At 38.6% G+C, this 21,219-nt stretch overlaps 9 protein-coding genes across 9 annotated transcripts; 3 read left to right on the top strand and 6 right to left on the bottom strand.

Annotated features, from left to right (window-relative positions):
- Nucleotides 1-278: 278 nt before the first annotated feature.
- On the top strand, nucleotides 279-1,381 carry V1516DRAFT_687816 (NADP-dependent oxidoreductase domain-containing protein; the record flags this gene model as incomplete). Its single annotated transcript, XM_066923753.1, has 4 exons — nucleotides 279-284; nucleotides 362-545; nucleotides 573-783; nucleotides 847-1,381. The coding sequence occupies 4 exons, from the start codon at nucleotides 279-281 to the stop codon at nucleotides 1,379-1,381; spliced, it is 936 nt and encodes a 311-aa protein (XP_066774938.1).
- A 471-nt stretch (nucleotides 1,382-1,852) lies between these two features.
- V1516DRAFT_681756 (GroES-like protein) lies at nucleotides 1,853-3,503 on the top strand. Its single transcript, XM_066923287.1, has 2 exons — nucleotides 1,853-2,136; nucleotides 2,188-3,503. Exon 2 carries the CDS (start codon nucleotides 2,264-2,266, stop codon nucleotides 3,344-3,346), a length of 1,083 nt encoding a protein of 360 aa, XP_066774937.1. The 5' UTR covers nucleotides 1,853-2,136; nucleotides 2,188-2,263; the 3' UTR covers nucleotides 3,347-3,503.
- A 177-nt stretch (nucleotides 3,504-3,680) lies between these two features.
- V1516DRAFT_697410 (uncharacterized protein) lies at nucleotides 3,681-4,647 on the bottom strand (the record flags this gene model as incomplete). Its single annotated transcript, XM_066924087.1, has 5 exons — nucleotides 3,681-3,866; nucleotides 3,926-4,161; nucleotides 4,227-4,268; nucleotides 4,329-4,466; nucleotides 4,599-4,647. 5 exons carry the CDS (start codon nucleotides 4,645-4,647, stop codon nucleotides 3,681-3,683), a joined length of 651 nt encoding a protein of 216 aa, XP_066774936.1.
- A 562-nt stretch (nucleotides 4,648-5,209) lies between these two features.
- Nucleotides 5,210-5,982, bottom strand: V1516DRAFT_681753 (uncharacterized protein). The gene has a single exon (XM_066923286.1). The coding sequence runs from the start codon at nucleotides 5,910-5,912 to the stop codon at nucleotides 5,631-5,633; it is 282 nt and encodes a 93-aa protein (XP_066774935.1). The 5' UTR covers nucleotides 5,913-5,982; the 3' UTR covers nucleotides 5,210-5,630.
- A 3,774-nt stretch (nucleotides 5,983-9,756) lies between these two features.
- Nucleotides 9,757-12,048, bottom strand: V1516DRAFT_681740 (feruloyl esterase b). The gene is made up of 4 exons (XM_066923285.1): nucleotides 11,622-12,048; nucleotides 10,867-11,555; nucleotides 10,557-10,816; nucleotides 9,757-10,491 (listed from the first exon to the last, which is right to left on the bottom strand). Exons 1-4 carry the CDS (start codon nucleotides 12,013-12,015, stop codon nucleotides 10,182-10,184), a joined length of 1,653 nt encoding a protein of 550 aa, XP_066774934.1. The 5' UTR covers nucleotides 12,016-12,048; the 3' UTR covers nucleotides 9,757-10,181.
- An 868-nt stretch (nucleotides 12,049-12,916) lies between these two features.
- On the bottom strand, nucleotides 12,917-13,243 carry V1516DRAFT_687813 (uncharacterized protein; the record flags this gene model as incomplete). The annotated part of the gene is made up of 1 exon (XM_066923752.1): nucleotides 12,917-13,243. The coding sequence occupies one exon, from the start codon at nucleotides 13,241-13,243 to the stop codon at nucleotides 12,917-12,919; it is 327 nt and encodes a 108-aa protein (XP_066774933.1).
- A 1,141-nt stretch (nucleotides 13,244-14,384) lies between these two features.
- On the top strand, nucleotides 14,385-16,000 carry V1516DRAFT_681736 (NADP-dependent oxidoreductase domain-containing protein). The gene has a single exon (XM_066923284.1). It carries the CDS (start codon nucleotides 14,466-14,468, stop codon nucleotides 15,642-15,644), a length of 1,179 nt encoding a protein of 392 aa, XP_066774932.1. The 5' UTR covers nucleotides 14,385-14,465; the 3' UTR covers nucleotides 15,645-16,000.
- A 2,709-nt stretch (nucleotides 16,001-18,709) lies between these two features.
- Nucleotides 18,710-19,383, bottom strand: V1516DRAFT_666642 (uncharacterized protein; the record flags this gene model as incomplete). Its single annotated transcript, XM_066920761.1, has 2 exons — nucleotides 18,710-18,974; nucleotides 19,112-19,383. The coding sequence occupies 2 exons, from the start codon at nucleotides 19,381-19,383 to the stop codon at nucleotides 18,710-18,712; spliced, it is 537 nt and encodes a 178-aa protein (XP_066774931.1).
- A 400-nt stretch (nucleotides 19,384-19,783) lies between these two features.
- On the bottom strand, nucleotides 19,784-20,768 carry V1516DRAFT_114745 (uncharacterized protein). The gene has a single exon (XM_066918599.1). It carries the CDS (start codon nucleotides 20,652-20,654, stop codon nucleotides 20,184-20,186), a length of 471 nt encoding a protein of 156 aa, XP_066774930.1. The 5' UTR covers nucleotides 20,655-20,768; the 3' UTR covers nucleotides 19,784-20,183.
- Between the last annotated feature and the right edge of the window lie 451 nt (nucleotides 20,769-21,219).

Below are 21,219 nucleotides of genomic sequence, written 5' to 3'. Positions count from 1 at the left end.
TAACGACTGTCTACGGAGTTTCATGTGCTAGAGTTTGTACGTAACTATCTGTTTATAACCGATTTAATAAATACCGGAACTTACAGACGGATATGAGCAACAGAAAGAGGATAGAGAGATAGGAATCTGTAATGAGTAGTAACATATAAAGTAGAGCTAACAGCGAAACTGACAAGGTGCCCTTTAATAGCGAGCTACACATAAAGATCTCTATATAATGTTTTCTGCAAGACCAAAACCACCCACGGAACTTGGCCGTTATCGTATTCTAAGCAAACATGCCGGTATTCGAGTGTCTCCTCTCCAATTTGGAGGCATGTCGACGGGCGAAACATGGCCTTCGACTGGTGTAATGTGACAGGAGAAGTCGTTCGACGTTCTCGATGCATTTACCAGAGCAGGTGGAAACTTCATTGATACTGCAAATGCATATCAATTCGAGCAGTCCGAGACATGGATCGGGGAGTGGATGAAGGAACGAAACAACCGGGACTTGATGGTTGTGGCTACTAAACACACATCGCAGTATCGATCACACGAACTCGGTACGGGTGCAACTGTGAATTATGTAGGTAACCACCTCAAGAGCATGAACTTGAGTCTACGCGACTCATTGCGCAAGCTGCAGACAGACTATGTTGACATTTTATATGTGCATTTGTGGGATTACACAACGTCAATCAAAGAGCTCATGGATAGACTTCACATGCTTGTTTTGCAAGGAAAGGTTCTCTATCTAGGTATTTCGGATGCACCTGCGTGGGTAGATAGTGCTGCCAACACGTACGCCACTGAAAACGGTAAAACTCCATTCTGTATTTATCAAGGACCTTGAAATGTCATGAGATGTGATTTTGACCGTGATATTCTCCTGATGGCTCGTCATTTTGGACTTGCATTGGCACCATTGGATGTTGTTGGCGGAGGACGATTCAAGACGAAGAAACAGCTTGAAAAGCGCATGAAGTCAGGAGATTTGCGATTCAGAGCTAGTGAGAGCGCATCAGCATCATTAACACCACAGGAAGAGAAAATGAATGAAGTACTTTCTGTTGTGGCCGAAGAAGCTGGTACCGAATCATTGGCTGCCATAGCAATCGCGTACGTGATGGCAAAAGCAACAAATGTATTTCCAATTCTGGGGATGCGTAGCAATGAGCAAATGAATGACAACATTGCAGCTCTGTCTATCAAGTTGACAAACGAGCAGATCAAGTATTTACAAAGCGTGAACGAGTTTGATATTGGGTTTCCTACTACCATGATAGGCGAGGATCCTCACGTCACTGGCGAAGCAAGCATGTTTGTATCATCCACCGCTCCAATGGCATTTACCAAGCTGTATGAGCCCATCTCAATTGCGGACCAGAACGAAGATTGAACATCATTGTTAACGAAATTTTAGTAATATCATGGATTGATCATTAGTCTTTGATTGGGAGGCATATCATATTTGTTTGTTTCTTTAAGAACCGATAATGATGGAGAGTATCGGGAAGTAAAGATTTGCTTTCAATTCCTGGTATTTGGCAATCAAGAATCCAATCTTTGAATAATAATAAGATATATTTATATAAGAAACATAACTATTTGATGATATCGTTGACCTGTATTATTTGAGATTCTTTGAATTGATGAAAGGAGTACCTGTCGTTCTTTTTAAATACTTTTATTCATACCATCAATTGCAGCCCTCAACATCATCGACTAAAATATTCAGATTATTTTCTTAAAACACCTCAATCGCCATTCGTTAATTTCAATAAACCTTTGGTTGGGTTTTGTGTGGTATATATGGGGAATGAAAAGGGCTTTACGATCTTGCTGTTGGCCTACATTTGATGATTGTTGATGTGGGAATCTTTTTTCTTATAGAGATCTGTATAATTAAGTTGCTTACTGTTCACATACATGTATTAGGCAGCATATTTGGCAGCATTCCGGTAACATTCGGCAATATTGAGAGACCTTCGGGATTTGATTCACTTAAGTTCAGCTATTCTAGAGTGTCTCGGTAGTCTATTGGCGGTATTCATCGCTTCTACAGCAGTTCTATAGACTTAAGCGCGGCGGACTTAAGTGCGGCGGACTTAATAGCGGCGGTTTCGGCATTATTGTAAGCACTTTAACGCGATAGTAAGTGTGGCGGCGAGTAAAAGTCGGCGCAAGATCTACTACAAAAACTAGTATTTATAGCAAGTGAATTCATGCACTTTTCAACCCATCTATTACACCTCAACAAGAAGCAATTAAGACTTACAAAATGTACCCAGAAACTATCGATGCAATTGGTATCACGGACGTCAAGCAGTGGACAAAGCCTAGTCGGTTTTCTTACACACCACAAGAGTTTCGCGATTACGATGTAGATATCGAGATCGAGGCTTGTGGTATCTGCGGCTCAGATATTCACACTGTGAAGTGCAATTGGGGTGATATCTATACTCCAATGGCTGTGGGTCATGAAATTGTAGGTAAAGTGGTCAAGATTGGACCCAAAGCCAAGGCCGGTCTCAAACTTGGAGATCGCGTTGGTGTTGGAGCTCAGTGTGATGCCTGTGGTACTTGCGCTCGATGCTGCAAGCATTATGAGAACAACTGCTTAAATGCCGTTGACACATACTACTCTGCTTACCCGAGTGGTATCAAGACTCAGGGTGGAGATGCTTCTCATATTCGCGTGAACTCCAAGTTTGCTTTTAAGATTCCAGACAACATTTCTTCGGAACATGCTGCTCCACTTATGTGTGGTGGAATTACTGGTGTGTCTCCTCTGTTCCAGAATAACGTTGGTAAAGGCTCCAAGGTCGGTGTACAGGGAATCGGTGGTATCGGACACATGACTGTTTTGTACGCAAAGGCCATGGGTGCAGAAGTTACTGCCATTTCTCGTTCCCGTTCCAAGGAAGCGGATTCTAAGAAGTTGGCTGTTGATCATTATATTGCGACAGCTGAAAAAGGATGGGAAGAGAAGTACAAGGACACTCTTGATTTGATTGTCATCACTGCCAGCTCCTTCTCTGAAGGTGAGTTTGATAAGGTATTGACTCTTTTGACTGCTCGTGGTAAGATTGTCTTCATTACCGCTCCTCCAATTACTGAATCTTTGAAAATCACTCCGTTCAGCATGCTTCGTAGTGGATACTCTGTTGGTGGATCTGTCATAGGATCACCTGATGACATTGACTTCTTGCTTGAATTTACCTCAAAGAACAATATCAAACCATGGGTTGAGACATTTGACATAAGTGAAGAAGGACTTGGTAAAGCTTGGGAGTATGTTGATAGCGGTAAGCCTAGATACAGAGTGACTATGGTTGGATATGATAAGGCATTCAAGAAATAAAGGGCACCATACATATTTAGAAAGGTTACAGTAAAATAAAGGGAAATATTTGTGAATATATGTAATTATGAAGGGTTTGCTTGTGTATTTATGGGTTGAGGGTTTCTTTAAAAATGTGTATAGTTAATGTTGTTGAAATAAAGATTAATTAGTTCCATTTCTTCGGTTCCTGATTGGACGTTGCTGTAGAAAATGATCTTGATCTTGGCGTAGAAGTGCGGTCAAGAGGAATATATGGAGCAGGCACGTTAATATTGGAGAGTGTATATTCTGACTCAGCGTCGCCTTCTTTGCGAAGCCGAAGCGTGCGTATCATACGCCCAGGGTGAATGAGCTAAAAGATGGTCATGATAATAAACATGGGTAGTGCATCAGTCATATAAGTTACAGCCTCGTGTCGGTGGATATATCCATGTTCGCTCTCTGCATATTCAATTGCGCGGAAAAGATTTCGAATGAATATGGCAAAAGATATGACGTATATTGCGCAGAAAAAGTATTGCCATTTGATCTCAGAGTCCTTGAGCACAGTGGTGGGGTATCTAGACAGAGTAGATGGGTTTTGATAGCTATCAAAACGAAAAGAGCGAAAAGGACGAGCTGGAAAATAAAACCATTAAGGACAACAAGTTTCCCGATATGGACCACATTTGCACTAGTGCTGGCCTGAATTCCACCACCTCCTATCTGCGTGCAGAAACAAAATATATCCGTAAGCACAAATATTTTCGTAAGCCAATTTGTGCGAATCATTGAGTATTGCTCAGCTTGGAAGGCACGCGTAATACGTCCAAGACTCATATAGACGGTAGCAGCTAGGAATGAGGAGCAGTAAGAAGAAGTAGCATTTGAAGCGCGAAAGGTTTGACGAGATGGACACCTTGGTGAGAACATGCTCTTCCATAATATCCAAAAGCTTCACCTGCATAGAGGATATTAGTACAAAAGTCAAGTATCAAGGGGATGCAATCAATTTACATACATATTCCACCGATGATGAAAGGAATAAAGAATGGCGACCTATAAACAATGGCGCATATAAAGTGAGCTTTTGTATCGAGAGCGAAAACTGCAACAAAGGTGTATGCAGCATATTGATTGGGCAGGTAGTCGTAGAAGACTACATTGGAGGAATTAAATCGTGGGTTACATGACTAATATGGAAACAGAAAGGGAATCTTAGATGGAAGCTATGGAGAACAGGGAAGAAAGGATATATGCATATATATAATTATAATGATCAGTATATTACACGAAGGATTAAAATCACTACAGAAAGTTTTTGAAACAATGAGGCACATCATGCAGGGCGCAGCCACGGTAGTTATTTACGATCTGAAGACGAGGCATTTGAAGATGAGAGGTGAAAGACTTATTAGGCATAGATGAGCGAAAAACCGTTTAACCGCTTACTTCATAATGCGGCAATACCACGACAGCTTCTTTAACTGGTTTGAAGACGTAAGATCGGAATGTAGGATCCAGTAAGCACGGATACCGTTGCCGAAGAGCTATAGACGCTTACTAAGGATTGAAAATGTATTTTTAGAGAAATGAGATGTGATTATTCCGTTTGGCAGCCGAGTCAGGGACTTAGAATAATGTTAGGATGCAATTTAAAAGTATTGTTTAGATCCAACTTAAGCTCCAATTGAACAAGAGTGTTTGCGCAGTGTCGGACTCTAGTCCATTTTAGGCTCTAGCTCATATGCCAGATGTCAAGATAGAAATAGAGTTTTTAGGTTTAAAAGGCAGCCTATTGTTCAGACTACAAGTTTGGCTGAGGGTAGAAAAAGGTAAAGGCAGGAACGAGAAGCATGGGCGTTTATACAGCACACGCGAAATTTAAAGGCTAATCGTTTGATTCGGTATAATAAGAAGTCAAGTCTATTTTTAGATAAGAGCTGCGGCGGCAACGTCGGTAGTGTGAGCAGGATGCAGAAAAGTTGTGGATAGAGCATTTTGCCATATAGAGATCCACCATCGCTTAGAAGGTACTGCATAAAAAGCTCAAAATATGCCGAAAGCACATGGAGGGCCAATGGATGGCGATGGTTTAAAAGTATGACAAAGGATTCCGGTATATGGATAGCCAAGCCATATATTCGATATCCGCCATTCTCCCATATCTTTGTAGAGCGTATAGCTTATCGATAGCCGTGATGCAAGAAGTAAGAACAATGTAAGATTCCGAATGAGAGTATATATGAGATCTCAAACTAGTAGTGATGGTAATGAACCGCGGCTTTCATGGAATCGCTTGAGTCAATGCGGCGAAAAGTAATCATCGTTGGGCTAACATAGCTTGTAGTAAAATATTGGCCGGATAGCAGTAGTATATTATAGGCTCCCGAATAAGATAAAACACTTGAATTATATGCTCATAATCTGTTGAATTAGGAGATGATTCGAAAGGTCGAAGAGCAACCGTGAAGACGACTGTAAGAACACCGAAACCGTAGAGAGCAGCACAATTTGATCTCTCGATGTGAGGTAAATTCGAGATGAAGTATGACACACACTGAAGGTCAGTGCTCAGGCGCCAGAAATCGTCGGCCCTCTCCATCAGGTACTAGAACATGATCCGAACATGGTAACGTAGCGGGCTTGGCCGCAGTAAACTGGTAGACCGATATTAAATGAAAGCACGAGACATTTATTCAGTTTTTGGCTGTACTGCTGACTAACGTTCCATCTTTGCTCTCCAAGATTTTTGAACATTGTCTTCTTTGGTATTGCTGAACCCATATAAGCTTATTAATGTCGCTTCTACACGCTGATCGTAAGGTTGTTCTGACAGAGTCCGACAAGGAGGCATTGAATGGAGAAGATGTCGATATCTTGAATATTCCAAAAGACTGGCTGCTGAGATTAAGCTTACGTTGTCTGATTTGTCTGATAGGTGTGCTTTTGGGCACTACTGTTTGACTTGATATAATTTCGATTCATGTTTCTATAGATATATGAATTGGAGTTTTCGAAGGGTATTCGAATTTTCTAATTTTTCTTAACAGAAGGATTGGTAAATTCGAGTATTCTTTTCAATATTTCTGAGCCGGGTAACTTGAGCTGTAGTTAGATCGATCAAAATTCGATTACTATGGGAGGACTATAGGAAGAGAGTGGTGGTAAGTGTTCTGATGTAGTTTTGGTAGCAAGCGGCTGTTGTATGTAGTGAGTCAGTGTGTTCGCAGATCTATCATAGAGTGAATATATATTAGTAGCGCTGCTAGTTAAAGGACACAGTCTCTCGGCAGTAAATAATTAGTGACAAAATTAGCGATAGCTGTAGAGACGGTTGTAGTGAGCGCATACAACAAGCAGCTTATGGCTTTTTATGGCTTATTGCTAGTAGAGAAATTTTTTACATTTGTCAATGTTGTTGGGTGTGTATGTTTGCTCTCAAAGAAAGGCATTATTTTATCGTTATGTTTTATGTATACAACCCTTTTTTTTTTTTCTTTCTTGTAACAGTCATGCGAATTATATCTCACGCTCATTGATGGGAAGTAAGAAGAGGCAGGCCAGGAAGACTACGAATTAACTGGAAAGCCGGGTAATTATGCCATTTGGAACGGTCCTCAGAACAAACAAATGTTCTTCTGTTGTCATTTATTATTATTATTAATATTATTACCTTTTTTGGAAAAAAAATAAAATGAAAAAGGGAATTGTAATCTGCGCTGGTAAAGCTTGAGAGATGCCCTCAAGAAGACAAGATATTGTTGAGGTCCATGTAATGTCAAAATGTTTTAGTATCGTGAAATCCATAATCCTAAACAGGAAATTGATTCTAAAATTTAATTGAAATATTTATTCCCATTTTTGGGTAGGATAATCTGTGTTGTGCGTAACCCGAATATGGGTGGGTTGAGGGTGTATTCACTCTTGTGTACAGAGTCGAAGAGCGTTAATATGTAATACTGAATTATGTAACACTAGTTAAGATGAAGGCGAAACAACTGGACATTTGATGCTGGCCAAATTGTTTGCTACTCTATTTTTCCAAAATGGCAATTCAAGTGAAATATCAAGTTTAGCAGAAGCAGGATTCGGCTGACAAAAACAGGTTAACAATTATTTTAAGCAGAGGTCTCAATTAATTTATATGTTGCGATTCGTTAAAATTTTAATTTGGTAGCTTGAAACAGAGGTCTTGTTCATTCTATTTTTCGATTTTGTCCCTTCCAGGACATCTATCTGACAGCAGTTCTTCCGGTCCAGTTGTTAGGTACGACTAGCGTTGCTCAAAAGAATGGAACTAAATAGTTTGTACGGGTTGCCACTGCACGGAAGTCGAGAGCCCCATGAATATGCTTATTATATCAGTAAAAACCATAAGAATAGCGCATAGCCTCTCTTCGACATGCCAACAGTCATATCAATATTCACTTTTATGCATTCTTAATGCTTTGTATTTTAACAGACATTTCTTTCACAACTTTTTGCTTATAGTTAGGGCTATGCTTCATGTTTACGCCCAGGCCTAAATCTGCAGTGAGAAAGAGTTGCCGGATTTGTTAACTTTGTGTCAGCTGACCAATTCGTTTGAAGCCTGCATATTTTTTCATAACGCTAGAGGACTACTCTAATAAACTGGGGAGCCAAAAAATTATTATTGGCTTTATTTATATTTTTCTCGAACAGGTTCAAGAGCAATCATAGTTACAAGCGTTGGTGACTTCTCGATGGCACGAAGACACCATCAAAAGTCTCGAACTGGTTGTCTTCAATGTAAGCGACGACACTTCAAAGTAAGTAGAGCTTCTAAGAAGCTGCTATTCCAGACTGACGATTTGGTCCCCCGATAGTGCAATGAGAATAGTCCAATAGTCATCAATTGCTTGACCGCCGACTTCAAATGTGGTTTCAGATCTCGATTATCAGGTCTCGCCCAACAAAATCATGAAAATCCTTCTCAGTCCCAGTCCTGTTCCACGAGCAGTAAGATGACGAACCCCTCGATAGTTTTCAACTCCTCTGCCCTCAAACCCTCGATAACTATAAATGCTTTGCATATTGAGCTATTCTATCATTTCATTTCACAAGCGAATGTCCTTAAGGATAAAAAGCTTAAGTCGCAGTATCAGGAAGCTTTAGTGTTCACGGCCTTAACAGTATGAATGTCTGATGTCTGAAATAATCGCATTCTCAGCACTTCACAAAAGCATTATTTGTCCAGATCAGAGATCTCATCATCAGAATATTGCAACTCTGTATCAGACTCGAGCTTTAGCCGGGATGAGCGAACTTTTTTCAAAGACAAACGAGTCTAATTGCATGGCCGTGCTTTTCTTTTCACAGTTCATTGGCATTCATTCATTTAGAGACTTATTTACCTTGAAGTCTGCATCATTCGACAATTTCTTAACTAGCATTGTACGGGTTGTCAAATTACGTCGCGGCATTCGAGCAGTAATTTTACCGTGGTGGCCCCGAATTTTAATATGTAAGCATGCTCCGTTGATCCAATGTGGTTATTCTCTCAGAAATAATGCAGCCCAGTTAAATGGAACAGATACTAAATTGCTAAGAGAATTTGTGAAGGCCCAAAGTTTTGACGAACAGACAAGTCTAATGTATCTCGAGGAAATATACCAAATGCAAATAGACTTTGACATACGTCGATGCGCTGGAGAAGACAATGGACTGCCAATGAATGTTTCTCTTTCCTGGTTTATTGTTCTATCCAATGAATTTTTGATCCATTTACTGGAAAGAAGATCTGAAGCAATTGTCATGTTGGCTTATTATGGTGTATGCCTGCATCAGTATCGAGATTTGTGACAAATAGCTGACGCTGGTAGAACCATAATTGAGTGGGTTATGGACTATCTTGGATCTAATTACAACGAATGTTTGAATTGGGCTGATGAATATACTAGAACTTAAATTCTGTTTGACTAATTTCTTCTGGATTATGGAAGAATGTAACATTTTTGCTTGGCTGGCAACGAGGTTTATATATTCTAGTTCACAACACTGGAAATGTCAATGATTAGTGATAGCATCTGTTGCTTTTTGACGCATGTGCCAGCCACAGGGGTTGACATGTATTTCCAAATTTAGAACTTGAGCTGCAAGTTATTTAACTGAGGTCTCATCATCAAAAATCAGAGGCTTACTTACCATATCTTTCACCTTATAAATGCCACAATTTAATGCAAAATCAAATTAGAGTTAAGTGCATAGTTACCTTGAATCAATTTTTTGAGGCATTAATAATTATTGGAGCCGAGTGTCAATAAATATTATCCATGAATACTCAAAACTATGTGAGTGTTTAAAACTGGCGTAGACTCATGGAAGTTAGCCAGAATATCACTCAAAGCAGTTTGATTAAATATTTTGAATTCAATCACTAAAATGTGAACAATTTTAATCACATAGAAAGGATATCACGTAAATTACTTGATTCGAGAATTAAATTATTTAACTCAATATTCTTCAGAACAAGACGAGATTAAATATATTGTTTTAACAATATCATACGAAGGCTTGGACACTGGAAATCAATGTAACTACGTAAAATGTTTCAGCAATTTAGAGGATAAAGGTTTTCACTATGGGGTGACTAGAGCTATTGCAGAGTCGTTCATAGAAGTGAACCGTCAAAAGGGACGAATCCGTCACTCAAAATGATCTTCGTATATCTTAATAATCATTCAAAAATTCTATAAAACTACAATATTATCTGCACCATTCCCGGTCTGAGAAAATGAATCCACTCCACTCACAAAAACCAACAGAATTATATGCTCCTCTAAATATCACCACGTAACCAAATGAATAAAAGTAAAGAAAAATAAGCCACATGCAGGATCACAGATGTCGTCTATTCCATACACATCCAGTTCATAGGATCGTAAGCATCTCCTCCCATATAGGTATTCCGAGCAGGATATTTGCAATGCTTACGAGTGAATGAGATACCTTCAGCGATTGTGTCGTTGACAAATTTGGTTCCTTCAATGTATTCTGGGGCTGTTCCATTCTCAACCCAAGCTACAACTGCAGCCAAAACATTATGTTCCGGTTCGAAAGGAATACCTGCATAGCTCTTACCACCGCCTTGACCAATAACCCAGGCACCAGGTCCAGCACTGCAATGGAACATGCCAGAAATACGGAAGAATCGATAGAATCTATACCAAGCGTTAGAAAAAAAATATAATAGCATCCTGCAAACAAAACCAAAACTACTACATACTCATCAAGTTCATAAGGAAGCATATTCATTCCACGCTGAAGATGATTATAAAATCGGATGGAATTAAAACTAGTAATTTGGTTGTCTTGCTGACCGTGATAGGTCAAGATCTTGCCTCCTGTTTCCATGAAATCAGAAAGATTAGTGGGATATGTTTGAATATTGAAAGGGTTATATTCCGCAACAATAGCTGCATGCGTTCGGTTAAAATATGCTGGATCAAAATGAGGATCTTTAAAAACAACATATTTGAACCAATCCTAAAAGGAAGTTAGCTCTATAAGTTCAGTTATCACAAAGAACCACTTACTCGAGAATATGGAAATGGAGCTCCTGCATATAATCTCTGGATAGCTTGGATCTCACTACCAGGTTGCATGGCAGGGTAGATTAGTTGACCGTCAATTCCGTAGTAAGGTGCAAAAATCTCATTCACTTGCTGGACTTGGTATGTATTCAGACAAGAAGTGGAGTTCTCGTAATCGTCAGGGCCACACATGATGGCCTCAGGACGGAAAATACAAAGTGTAGGATCTTCGATGATACCATCATATACGCCATCTAAGCCATCGCACTGTCTTAAAACTTCGTCATGGATTAATCCAGTCCACATTTCATTAGTGATGAAGTTTTCCGACATATTTGATCCAGTAATAGGATAGAAATGGCCTCGCCAGGCGACCATATTATTAAAATCAAGAGCAGGCGAGCCAGCAACAATACCGTCAAAATCATTTGGATAAACCTCCGCGGCGTGGATACCTTGACGTCCTCCAAGCGAGCATCCAAGATAGTAGGACTTGTTCTGGGGTCTACCATAGAACTCGTTAACCAAGGTTTTGCCGGACTCAACCATAGTGTGCAGAGATCTATAAGCAAAGTCCTCAATGACATCGTCATTCTGAATAGAGTCAAAGTATGTTCCGTTGTGTCCATTATTAGAGCCGACCGCAGCAAAGCCATACTGAGTTGCATATGCGAGATCTTCGTACTTCACGCCTATATAGATTATCAGCAACAAATTCTTTGAAAAAAAAACATAGTTAATCAAATAATAATACTAACATCCATCGATTCCACCATTTCCTGTTCCCAAAAATCTTCCGGACCAATTACGGGGCAGCCACGCCTCGAACACGATACTAGACTGATTTGAAGTGGGGATGAATAGAGAAATACGGCACATATCAACCGTAGTAGTTTGATTAGGTCTTCCACAGGTCATATCGTTTCCAGTCATATTAATATTAGTACCAGCCGGAACATAGTTCAAGTTTGTCAAAGTAGTGTTATAAATAAATGAAGCAGGGTCGAATGAAAGACAATTCTGCGCGAATTGATCATCATAATATTCGTACGAAGCAAACACTTCTTGGTTCTCAGCTTCGCTGGCAATTACCGGCACGAGCAATAAAGCTCCTGCACTCAAAAGTGAGCACACTTTTCTTGTAAACCTCATTGTGTTTATATCAAAATAAATCAAAAAAAAAAAAAAAAAAAAAAAAAAAAAGAGGAGAGACTGCAAGCACGTCGATAACGATTGGAGAATGGTCAAAAATATGCGATAATCTGCCAGATTTTCAGATAAGTAACTGTTCATGGTTAGGGTTGACACTAAGATTATGTAATGTATGACTTTGCAAAATTGAGATAACTAATATTATATATATATATATACACGTACGTACGTACTGAATATTATAATTAGCTAATTATTATATATAAGTTAAGTTACACAATTAAAGTATCATTTAGCTAGCTGTACGCAATGAATGTTATAATTAAGAAAACAAATTAAGCATGAGCGGATCCTTTATATCACTATTAGCAGGTCATTACATAAATAGAGTTGCAAGAAGATTTCAGTCTATAGCTTATAAAATGTAACAGAATTTGAATAGTATTCAACATCTACAACCATCCAGCCTTTGTGGCCAAAGCATCCACAACTTCAAGGCTATGCTCCAATTCCCTAATTTCGGTTTCAGTCTATTCACGCGTGCTTGGAATGTATTAAACCGATATCCAAGCAATCAAGAAAATATGACGAAGAGGAGTCAGCATTTGCGTTTTTACGCCATAAACCAGATATAAATACATTTGGTAGTGAAACGGTGCATAATGAAATCCGTCTGGATCAAAAGCTAATGATAGTAACGCACACAAGATAAGTCTGATATAACATATTTCTGAGAGATGGTAATACCTGAAGAGGAAGCTCTAAAATCTTGCTTAATAATACACATATGCTCTTTAGCCATTAAGTATTTGTGATTCAAGGCAGATAAATCAAACTGCTTTCATATTGGGATTCAATTTCTTCGCATGTGTTGGTTATATTGAGAGGAGAGAGCTTGAGGTCACAATTTTTGATTAGCCCACCATGGGAATTCATCTGGATCGCGGTGATCATCAGGAACTTTCATTGGTTCGAGTAAATAACCTTTATGGTAGTATCTATCGACACAATCCAGCACGTCCATATTATTAAAAAGATTATGGAAGCAAACATATTTGCTGTATAAATAGAGCTCGCTGTTTTCAATGAATCTATAGCTAAGTGTTCCACTTGAGACATTCAAACACTTTTCAATATTGTCGATTATTTCTTGCATCCCCTGCGCCAGAACATTTGTCAACACCAAGGACGCAATGATGATAACCTTCGTCGAATGGAAAAATAACATTTTTATCTTTAATATATCTTCTTTTAATATCAAATATCTCCGACACTATTAATTCGTAAATGTCTTTTGAACTTTCTATCAATCAAGGTTGCGTTAAGTTCAGCTACGAGACATACAGTGATGGCTTTTGTTTAATCATACTAGTGTGAAAACAATAGTAATAGAATTATCAAATCTCTAAGGGTTTTGGTACTATTATTATTATTATAAGTACTTATATTATATATATATATATACTAGCTAATTATTAGCTAGTAGTATTATATTATTTATGATTGCAATAATATTTATTAGCTATTCTCATTATAAAGCCTCTAATCAACCTGCGTACATAAATGTCCGACAGACTAAGATGAAACTATGAATTTCCGCAACATGAAAACACGGCGGGAAACATGAATACAAGCCTCAAACGCACGAAAACATAGAAACATAACATAGATAACAATAGTTGAAAAAAAGACTACTAAAATATATGGATAATAATTGTTAAGGAATAAGGGAGCCACGGCAGTTTATATTCTGGTAACGATGCCTGCAGATTGCGAATTTCCTACATCTGATTTCGTCTAAGAATAGACCAACTTTTCTGATTACTCCCAAGTTTTAACATCACTAATTAGTTATCTTACAGTAGTAGTTCATCTATAACTCCCAAGTCAACTTTAACTCCATCTGCATGGTCTCACATTATAGACGTAGTAATAAAAATATTCACAAGTTGTCAAACTGCTAAATATTCCTGTAATTGCAATCGTTATCTAGAATTCAATGTATTTTCTTTGGGCTTCGATTGTTCTTGAAATTTATTTATGATAGTTTCATAACTGCAACGAGCGTTAATAATTATTAACATACATTATATTATCTATCTATCCTTCCCGCAGACAATGAACAAAAATCACAAGAATGTATATAAAGTCACTATGGTGTCAATAATGTGAGATCAATCAGTATCAACCGTTCTTATAAGTCTGAATAATTTAGCATTACCATCCCTGCGTTGAATTTCGGACAAATTTTCAAAGTCCGTCGGCCGGCGACTGAGAGAGCGGTTCTAAACACCCAAGTCCGTCACCAAAGTCTTGTATAAATTTCGGCTCCTGCTGCAGCATTTAATTCATATATTGTACAACTCACTACATTAATTTTCAATACATCGTGCAGTAAAAATTTCACTAGTTATTTGAAAAAGTCAATTTAATTTCGCTTCCGATTAAACATGGCACAACTACTTCCTCATGCTCTTCCCCCTCAGCCGACATCTCTTCTGTTCCGTCACCGACAACTCTCACCAACTGCTAACGTGCGTGTGTCTCCATTTTGCCTGGGTGCAATGAATTTTGGCGAGGCTAATAAGGCACGTATGGGTGAATGCAGTAAAGACACGGCATTTGAGATTCTAGATACTTTTAAAAGTCTTGGAGGAAACTTTGTTGACACGGCAAATGGATACCAAGATGGTCAGTCAGAGCAATGGCTGGGCGAATGGATGACCTCTCGAGCATGTCGCGATGAGATGGTAATAGCTACGAAGTTCTCGATGGCGTACAGATTGCACGAGAAAGAGAAGATTCAGTCCAATTTTGGCGGCAATGGTACAAAGTCACTTCATGTCTCGGTGATCAATTCGCTAAAAAGTTTGCAAACTACTTACATTGATCTGTTATATTTGCATTGGTGGGATTATGCAACTTCGATCCCCGAAGTGATGCACAGTCTTAACGATCTTGTAGTTTCGGGAAAAGTTTTATATCTTGGGATCTCCGACACACCTGCTTGGGTCGTTACGAAGGCAAACCAATACGCTCGAGATCACGGACTTCGTCAATTTGTGGTTTATCAGGGAATGTGGAGTGCAGCAATTCGTGACTTCGAACGTGATATCATCCCAATGTGCAGAGATGAGGGCATGGCGTTACTTCCATGGGGCGCTATGGGTCAGGGTCGTTTTCAAACAGAGGCAGACTTCAAAGAAAGGGAGAAGAATCCTCCTGGTCGCAAACGCAAGCCGAGCAGTGTCGAACGGAATGTTTCCAAAGTTTTGGAGGAACTTAGCGTTTCTAAGAATGTTCCTCTTACTAGTATTGTCATTGCTTACGTCATGAAAAAGGCTCCATATGTCTTTCCATTAGTGGGAACTCGCACGGTAAACCATCTCAAGAGCAATGTTCTTGCCTTGAGTGTCAATCTTTCTGAAGATGACATTGCTAAGATTGATGATGCTAGTCCATTTAATCCAGGTTTCCCGCACACTTTTCTTAGCGGCACATTTTATCGCGATGAGAATGAGAGACAAGAGGGTCCTGCTGGTCCTCAGGATGTATGGTTGACTAATGTCATGGGTACCTTTGATTGGGTCGGCGGCATAACCTCAATTAGTGCTAAGAAAACAAGTTAAGTGCCGATAGTGACTATGAATGTTGATATATTAAGGCAATCAAAATATATTTATTTTCGGGCGCGATTCCATTTATGACGAATAGTTCGGATTAACTATCAAGAATTTAGTTTTCCTACACTCTTTCTGGGAGACAGACCAATGTTTAGATATAGATTGAGTTAGCATCCTTGATCAGAAAACATTATTTATTGATTTATGATATGGAAATTAGAAAAAACATAACTTTTTCAGTCTTATTCCAAACTCACAAAATATATTTCTTTAATAAATTATACCGATAACTAACCATACAGAATAAAACTATTATTGATTTCATAAATTCATATTATAATATAATTATATATTAAGCACCGATATTAATTCGCTTAAACTATACAAAAAATTAATTTCTCTGATGGATTACATGCTCGATTAGGGGGAGACTGTTATTTTGTGAATAATGAACGTATTCAATAGTTAGAGAACAATCAAAATAAATTGCTACTAATTGCTATGTACCTATTTGAGTCTATCTTTAATTTAAACGGCTATGAGCCAATATACTATATATAGCACAGTAATTAATCAATTATTATCTTTCGGGAATAAGTTTATGTGAAGAATCAGATCTACAGGAGTTAAAGGAAGAGCTGCACAGATAGAAGATAAGAAAGATGAAAAAAAATAGAGAAGGGAGGAAAATAAGAAGGAAGTAGAAAATTAAAAATAGAAAGGAAGACATAGGATTAGCACAAGAAAATATAATAGTATATTAAATAGAACTTCACGAAGATTTCAACATTATCAACTACGATTCCTATCTAGTGTTAATTAATGAGAATTAAATAATACAAGAAAACTGTAGGGCGGCATTTATCTATATCTATTAGTATTGAACGGACAATCCAATACATCTAATTTTGGAAGATAATTAATTCAATATATACTTTTAAGTAGTGTATTGAATTTATAGAATTGGGCCATATAGATGGTTGTGTCTATAAAGTCATCGTTTATAATACGTGTGTTGCAGAGCGGAGTGACAAAATAACTGCAACTGATATATTAAAGTGTGAAAAGTCGTACTGTGGGATATGAAAATTTAATAAAGGATAATTTAATTACTAATCAAATATGTATTAAAGTTATGGATCTTGAGGTGAAATATTGGGGAAGATATATGTAAAACAGAGATGGATTAGGTAATTCAATCAACCTCTCAGCATATCATTTTGTGTTTTCCATGTCTGTTATAATTACATTCAACTGCTGTTTAACATCATGCTCGACAAAGAAGAGCTAGTTGTTGGAGTCTTGATTGCTGGCAAGCTACAATCGGAAACACTCGTCTGAGAGCTATGTAATTGTAGCTCATCTGAGTTTACAATGTCGAGAGTAGCCTGAGAGTCTACGACATGCTAGAAAACAAAACTGGTTTCAAACGTTTTGCTGGCTCTCGGCCATCAGCATCCCATGCGTTGGACCTCATTCGAGAGTTTGTAGGCGTCGGCAATGTGTTATCTTGTCATCAAGGCTCGACCCCTCTTAGAATCCAAGAAAACTACGGAAACTGAAAAAAACCAAGAATTCAAGTTCCAATACAACTTCATCGCACCGGTATAAGCATTGGTAATGGTCGATATTCATCATAATTTAAGGTCGAGGCTGCACTATTCAGAAATTCAAGGTGAATCTTCGAAAATACATGGTAGACACTCATTATGAAAGACTGACATCGCCACCTAATCTCTCCGTTCTTAGTCAAGTAATCAAATCGATCTACCACAAAACGACAATATTCAACTTTATCTTCTGTAATTACCACGTAATGACAGTTGATCCTTACATGCTTTCTATCCGCAAAGAGCGAAAACCCACGCGGTCTGCCACTTACTAATTGCTCATCAACTTCAGATCTTCGGCATAATCGTACAACATCCCTCATAGCAGCAGCCATATTATGGATATTTCGTGACTCGGCTAATTCCAGATCTTCATCCATTTCTGCGGTCAAGAAAGGACAGACATATTCGCAGTTAAATGGTCAAAGATATCCTTTCCCAAAATCTAAATCGTTTTTCGCTCGCCAATGTAATACTTGCCCTTTGTTTTTACCAAACGGTTTAAGAGTAAAGCTCACGGCATATTGAGGTTGAGTGATTTAATTCACAAATGCGGGGCATATTACCCAAAAGTGATCTTCCGAGCTTTTGAATATACGTTGAATAATGATTCTCGGAACAAGCAGATCCTCTACTTTGCTGCGGAATTTAACCATATTTGCTCCAGTCAGTCGAGCGACCATTTTCTTGTATACAAGATCATCAAAGATCGTATTAGCTTGTACCTCATACTTGACCGTATCCTTGAAATGCATAAAACGTCGATAGTCATCATTTGCTAAACATCCTGTCGATTCTTCATGGTGTACACTTTTTCTTCTCATAAAATCTTGATGAACTGGAATCCGAAATATTAAGATTGATTTCATCAATAGTCATCTCTCCCAATGGATAATTGAACATTATACTTTCACTCGAAAAATCTTCCTCAGACAAGAGTTCTTCGCTTGCAAAATTTTCTGCACTCGCTATCGTAAGAAGCTCCATCACTTCCTTCCAATATTAGTCTTCCCTCCAGAATTCTTTCGCCGTACTAGTATTTAAGTATTTTCCAGCCGGTGTCACAGTCCCACTTTGTGGAGGAATAGAGGTAAGCGCTGTAAAAGTCAGCTCCCTGTGTAATCTCTGAATTGCAGTACAAATAAAATACAGATGTTGTGGTGCAAACAAATTATATCAGTTTCTGACAAACTGGTATGATTTCCAACGCTCATGCGCATGCTCTTTGTTCAGAGTGTACTCGAATAGCGTTTTGTAACCAGAGATAATTTTCCCTCGTTGGCGACGCACGAACTGACCCACGGCTCGTATCTCAAACTCTGCTTGAGAAATCGAGAATACCAGAATTTTTCGATCAACTTCATTCCAAGCTCCAATACAGTTAAAAACACCGACTATTCCCCGTAGAGATACAACTGCAGCGTGGAAAGCCTGACCAATCCCGCACGATTCTTCATACACTTAAAACGGAAAATACATAGATGAGGTCGCAGTAATCGGCGAGCAAGTTCCACCAAATTTCCGGATATAGCGATCTAGTAAACCCTGCTGTTCGTATGAGAATGCTTCTCGTTTAAATCCAACTGAGTACGAAGGCTGAGGATATTGCGTGATGTATTTTTGCTCACAATCTGGAGGCACTTTTCGTTTCCAGTTAGACCAACCCCAACAAGCAGGAATAGAATGATTCCACATTTCTTCCACTGATTCCATCAGATATTCGAGCCTAGAATCAAAAAATGTTAAATTCTCTACCGAGGGAACGATTAGATATCGTAAAGTTTTATCATTCCAGGAATTACCAGCAATAGCTCATTCATAAATATTTAAAACCGTGGTCTCGTAGAAATTATCATCCAATACAGTCCCAATACAGTCCCATGCGGTCGTTCAACATAAGTATTAATCAAGTCATCAATGAAGATGGTATCGGGAGGTTTGACGCTATGGCTACCATGTACCCATTCTAGATTACATAAAAAGGGTGAATGGGCGTACTTTTCGACGGGAGATAGCTGGACAGTGCCTCCAGACCAAATAAGCAATCGCTGCATTGTCAAAGCCGTAAGCTGCTCCCACTTGATATCGATTGGATAAATAATAAGGCCACTGTCCTCCAGAGAAGATTCCTTCATGCACAAAGTATAATCAGATCATTAATAGATACTAACTGATCTGATAATAGCCATGGGGCCTTCTTGACGATGGCCTACTATCACCTTAAATTCTCGACTGTAGTTCCCCAGACAGACTCATACATTACTTATTCTCGGTAACTGGTTAATAATAATTTCATATCCATGCCATAATTGTATATCACGACTGGCGTAGAGGCTACATTTTTAAACTAGCTACTTGCAATCAGAGGCACCCCTTTCACACGATTTTTAATTAAAATATTACGAAAAAATTATCTCTCCTCTCAAGATAGAATAACCTTCCCCATTAGAACAAACCCCAATTCAAATATCACAGCACTCTTAGAATCTTGTGTACCTCACCTCAGCAATCAATAACGTGCACGGTAATCAAAATAACAATAACGACGTTCAACAGCCAACAACGAATTAAATATAGATATGCAAGAGCATATCAAGTACAGTGGGTTGGGCGGTTGCTGAAACAAACATCAGCGTAATCAGACTTGCCAAGTCCTGCCGTTTCATGTACTATCTCACAGCTCTCTTTATCAGAGTTGTTGTCATCATAGCACCTCCACTTACAGTCTTCCCACGCAGTCGAGAAGAAAGGAGCAGTAACCGACACGTCTCTTGACCATGCAACACAGCATTTTCCTTTACCATACTTGGTCTTTTCTACTCTACAGTAGCTTCTTGGCGACTGCTTTCCGGCTTTATATCCATAACTTGCTATTCCGCTGGCTACACCTTGAAAAAAACCCTTACATACACCGTAAACAATAGCGTGGCCATTGCTACAAATGCGTTGATGGTGACTGTCTTGATAATAGAGCTAACTCATCAACATTAATTCTTTTTGCGGAATAAGCAGTGTAAGTGTTCACGTCATCCACGACCTCATTATAGGTCGCCACAAAATCTCCATTACCTATCTCGCTCGTATCGCCTAAGTATATTGCCATAGTGTAATCATAGACCACGAGATCTATACCTCTAGATATATTAAGATTGAGATCTTGCATAAACTTCAAATTGTCCAAACTAGCACCTTGCCACAATGTTGATATATCCGAAGGATACTGCGTCAAGTTGTATATTGTACCCAGTGTCCGAACTATCGATTTATCGACCACAAAAGTATAAGTGCTTGAGCTCTCGTCACTGGCATATACTTCAGCGGCGATATCTGTCACGGTAGCTTCAACCTGCCAGCATAATAGCTGGCAGCCAAGAAATATAAATGTGAAAATACTAGCAAAATACATCGCAAAGCACTATTAAGAGTATTAGTTAAAGAGAACTTGCTCTAAGAAGAATTGAACTCAAATAACATTATCGAACAATTAATGACAACTATAAATCTCATAGTTATATCAACAAAAACTTAATTCCACGACACGTGGAACAACAACAACCAGCTTCTATTACATTTCAAAAGCGAAAGAAATATTTGCCCAGAACTTAAAAACTTACAGACTTAAGGGCTTGAGGAATGATGAAAAAAAATAAACTTCAAGAAAAAGGATATTCGTACAAAATCCTACCGAAGACACAGACAAAAAAGTCTGCACTCAAACTCTGTATGAGGTCTCCCCAATCGTTTCGGCAGTTATCAGACGCGAAAACGCTTGGATTCTGGAAGTTCCAGATATCAAGTGAAAGATTTTTCCCTTTTGAGGTGTCATCCGACTCTAGAATTGAAAAAGACAGTCACGCTGAAAAAAACCCTTTCAAGCCCTCCCAATATAAGGTTATAGAAAAATCCTATGTAATCTGTAATCCGTTGTGGTAGTTAAGCGCCGCATAGGATTTCAAATGCGCAATCAAATC

The sequence above is a fragment of the Lipomyces oligophaga genome (genome assembly GCF_038497815.1).
Source record: "Lipomyces oligophaga strain CBS 7107 unplaced genomic scaffold V1516scaffold_10, whole genome shotgun sequence".
Classification (NCBI taxonomy): domain Eukaryota; kingdom Fungi; phylum Ascomycota; class Lipomycetes; order Lipomycetales; family Lipomycetaceae; genus Lipomyces; species [Lipomyces] oligophaga.
This window is presented reverse-complemented; position numbering and strand designations above follow the sequence as displayed.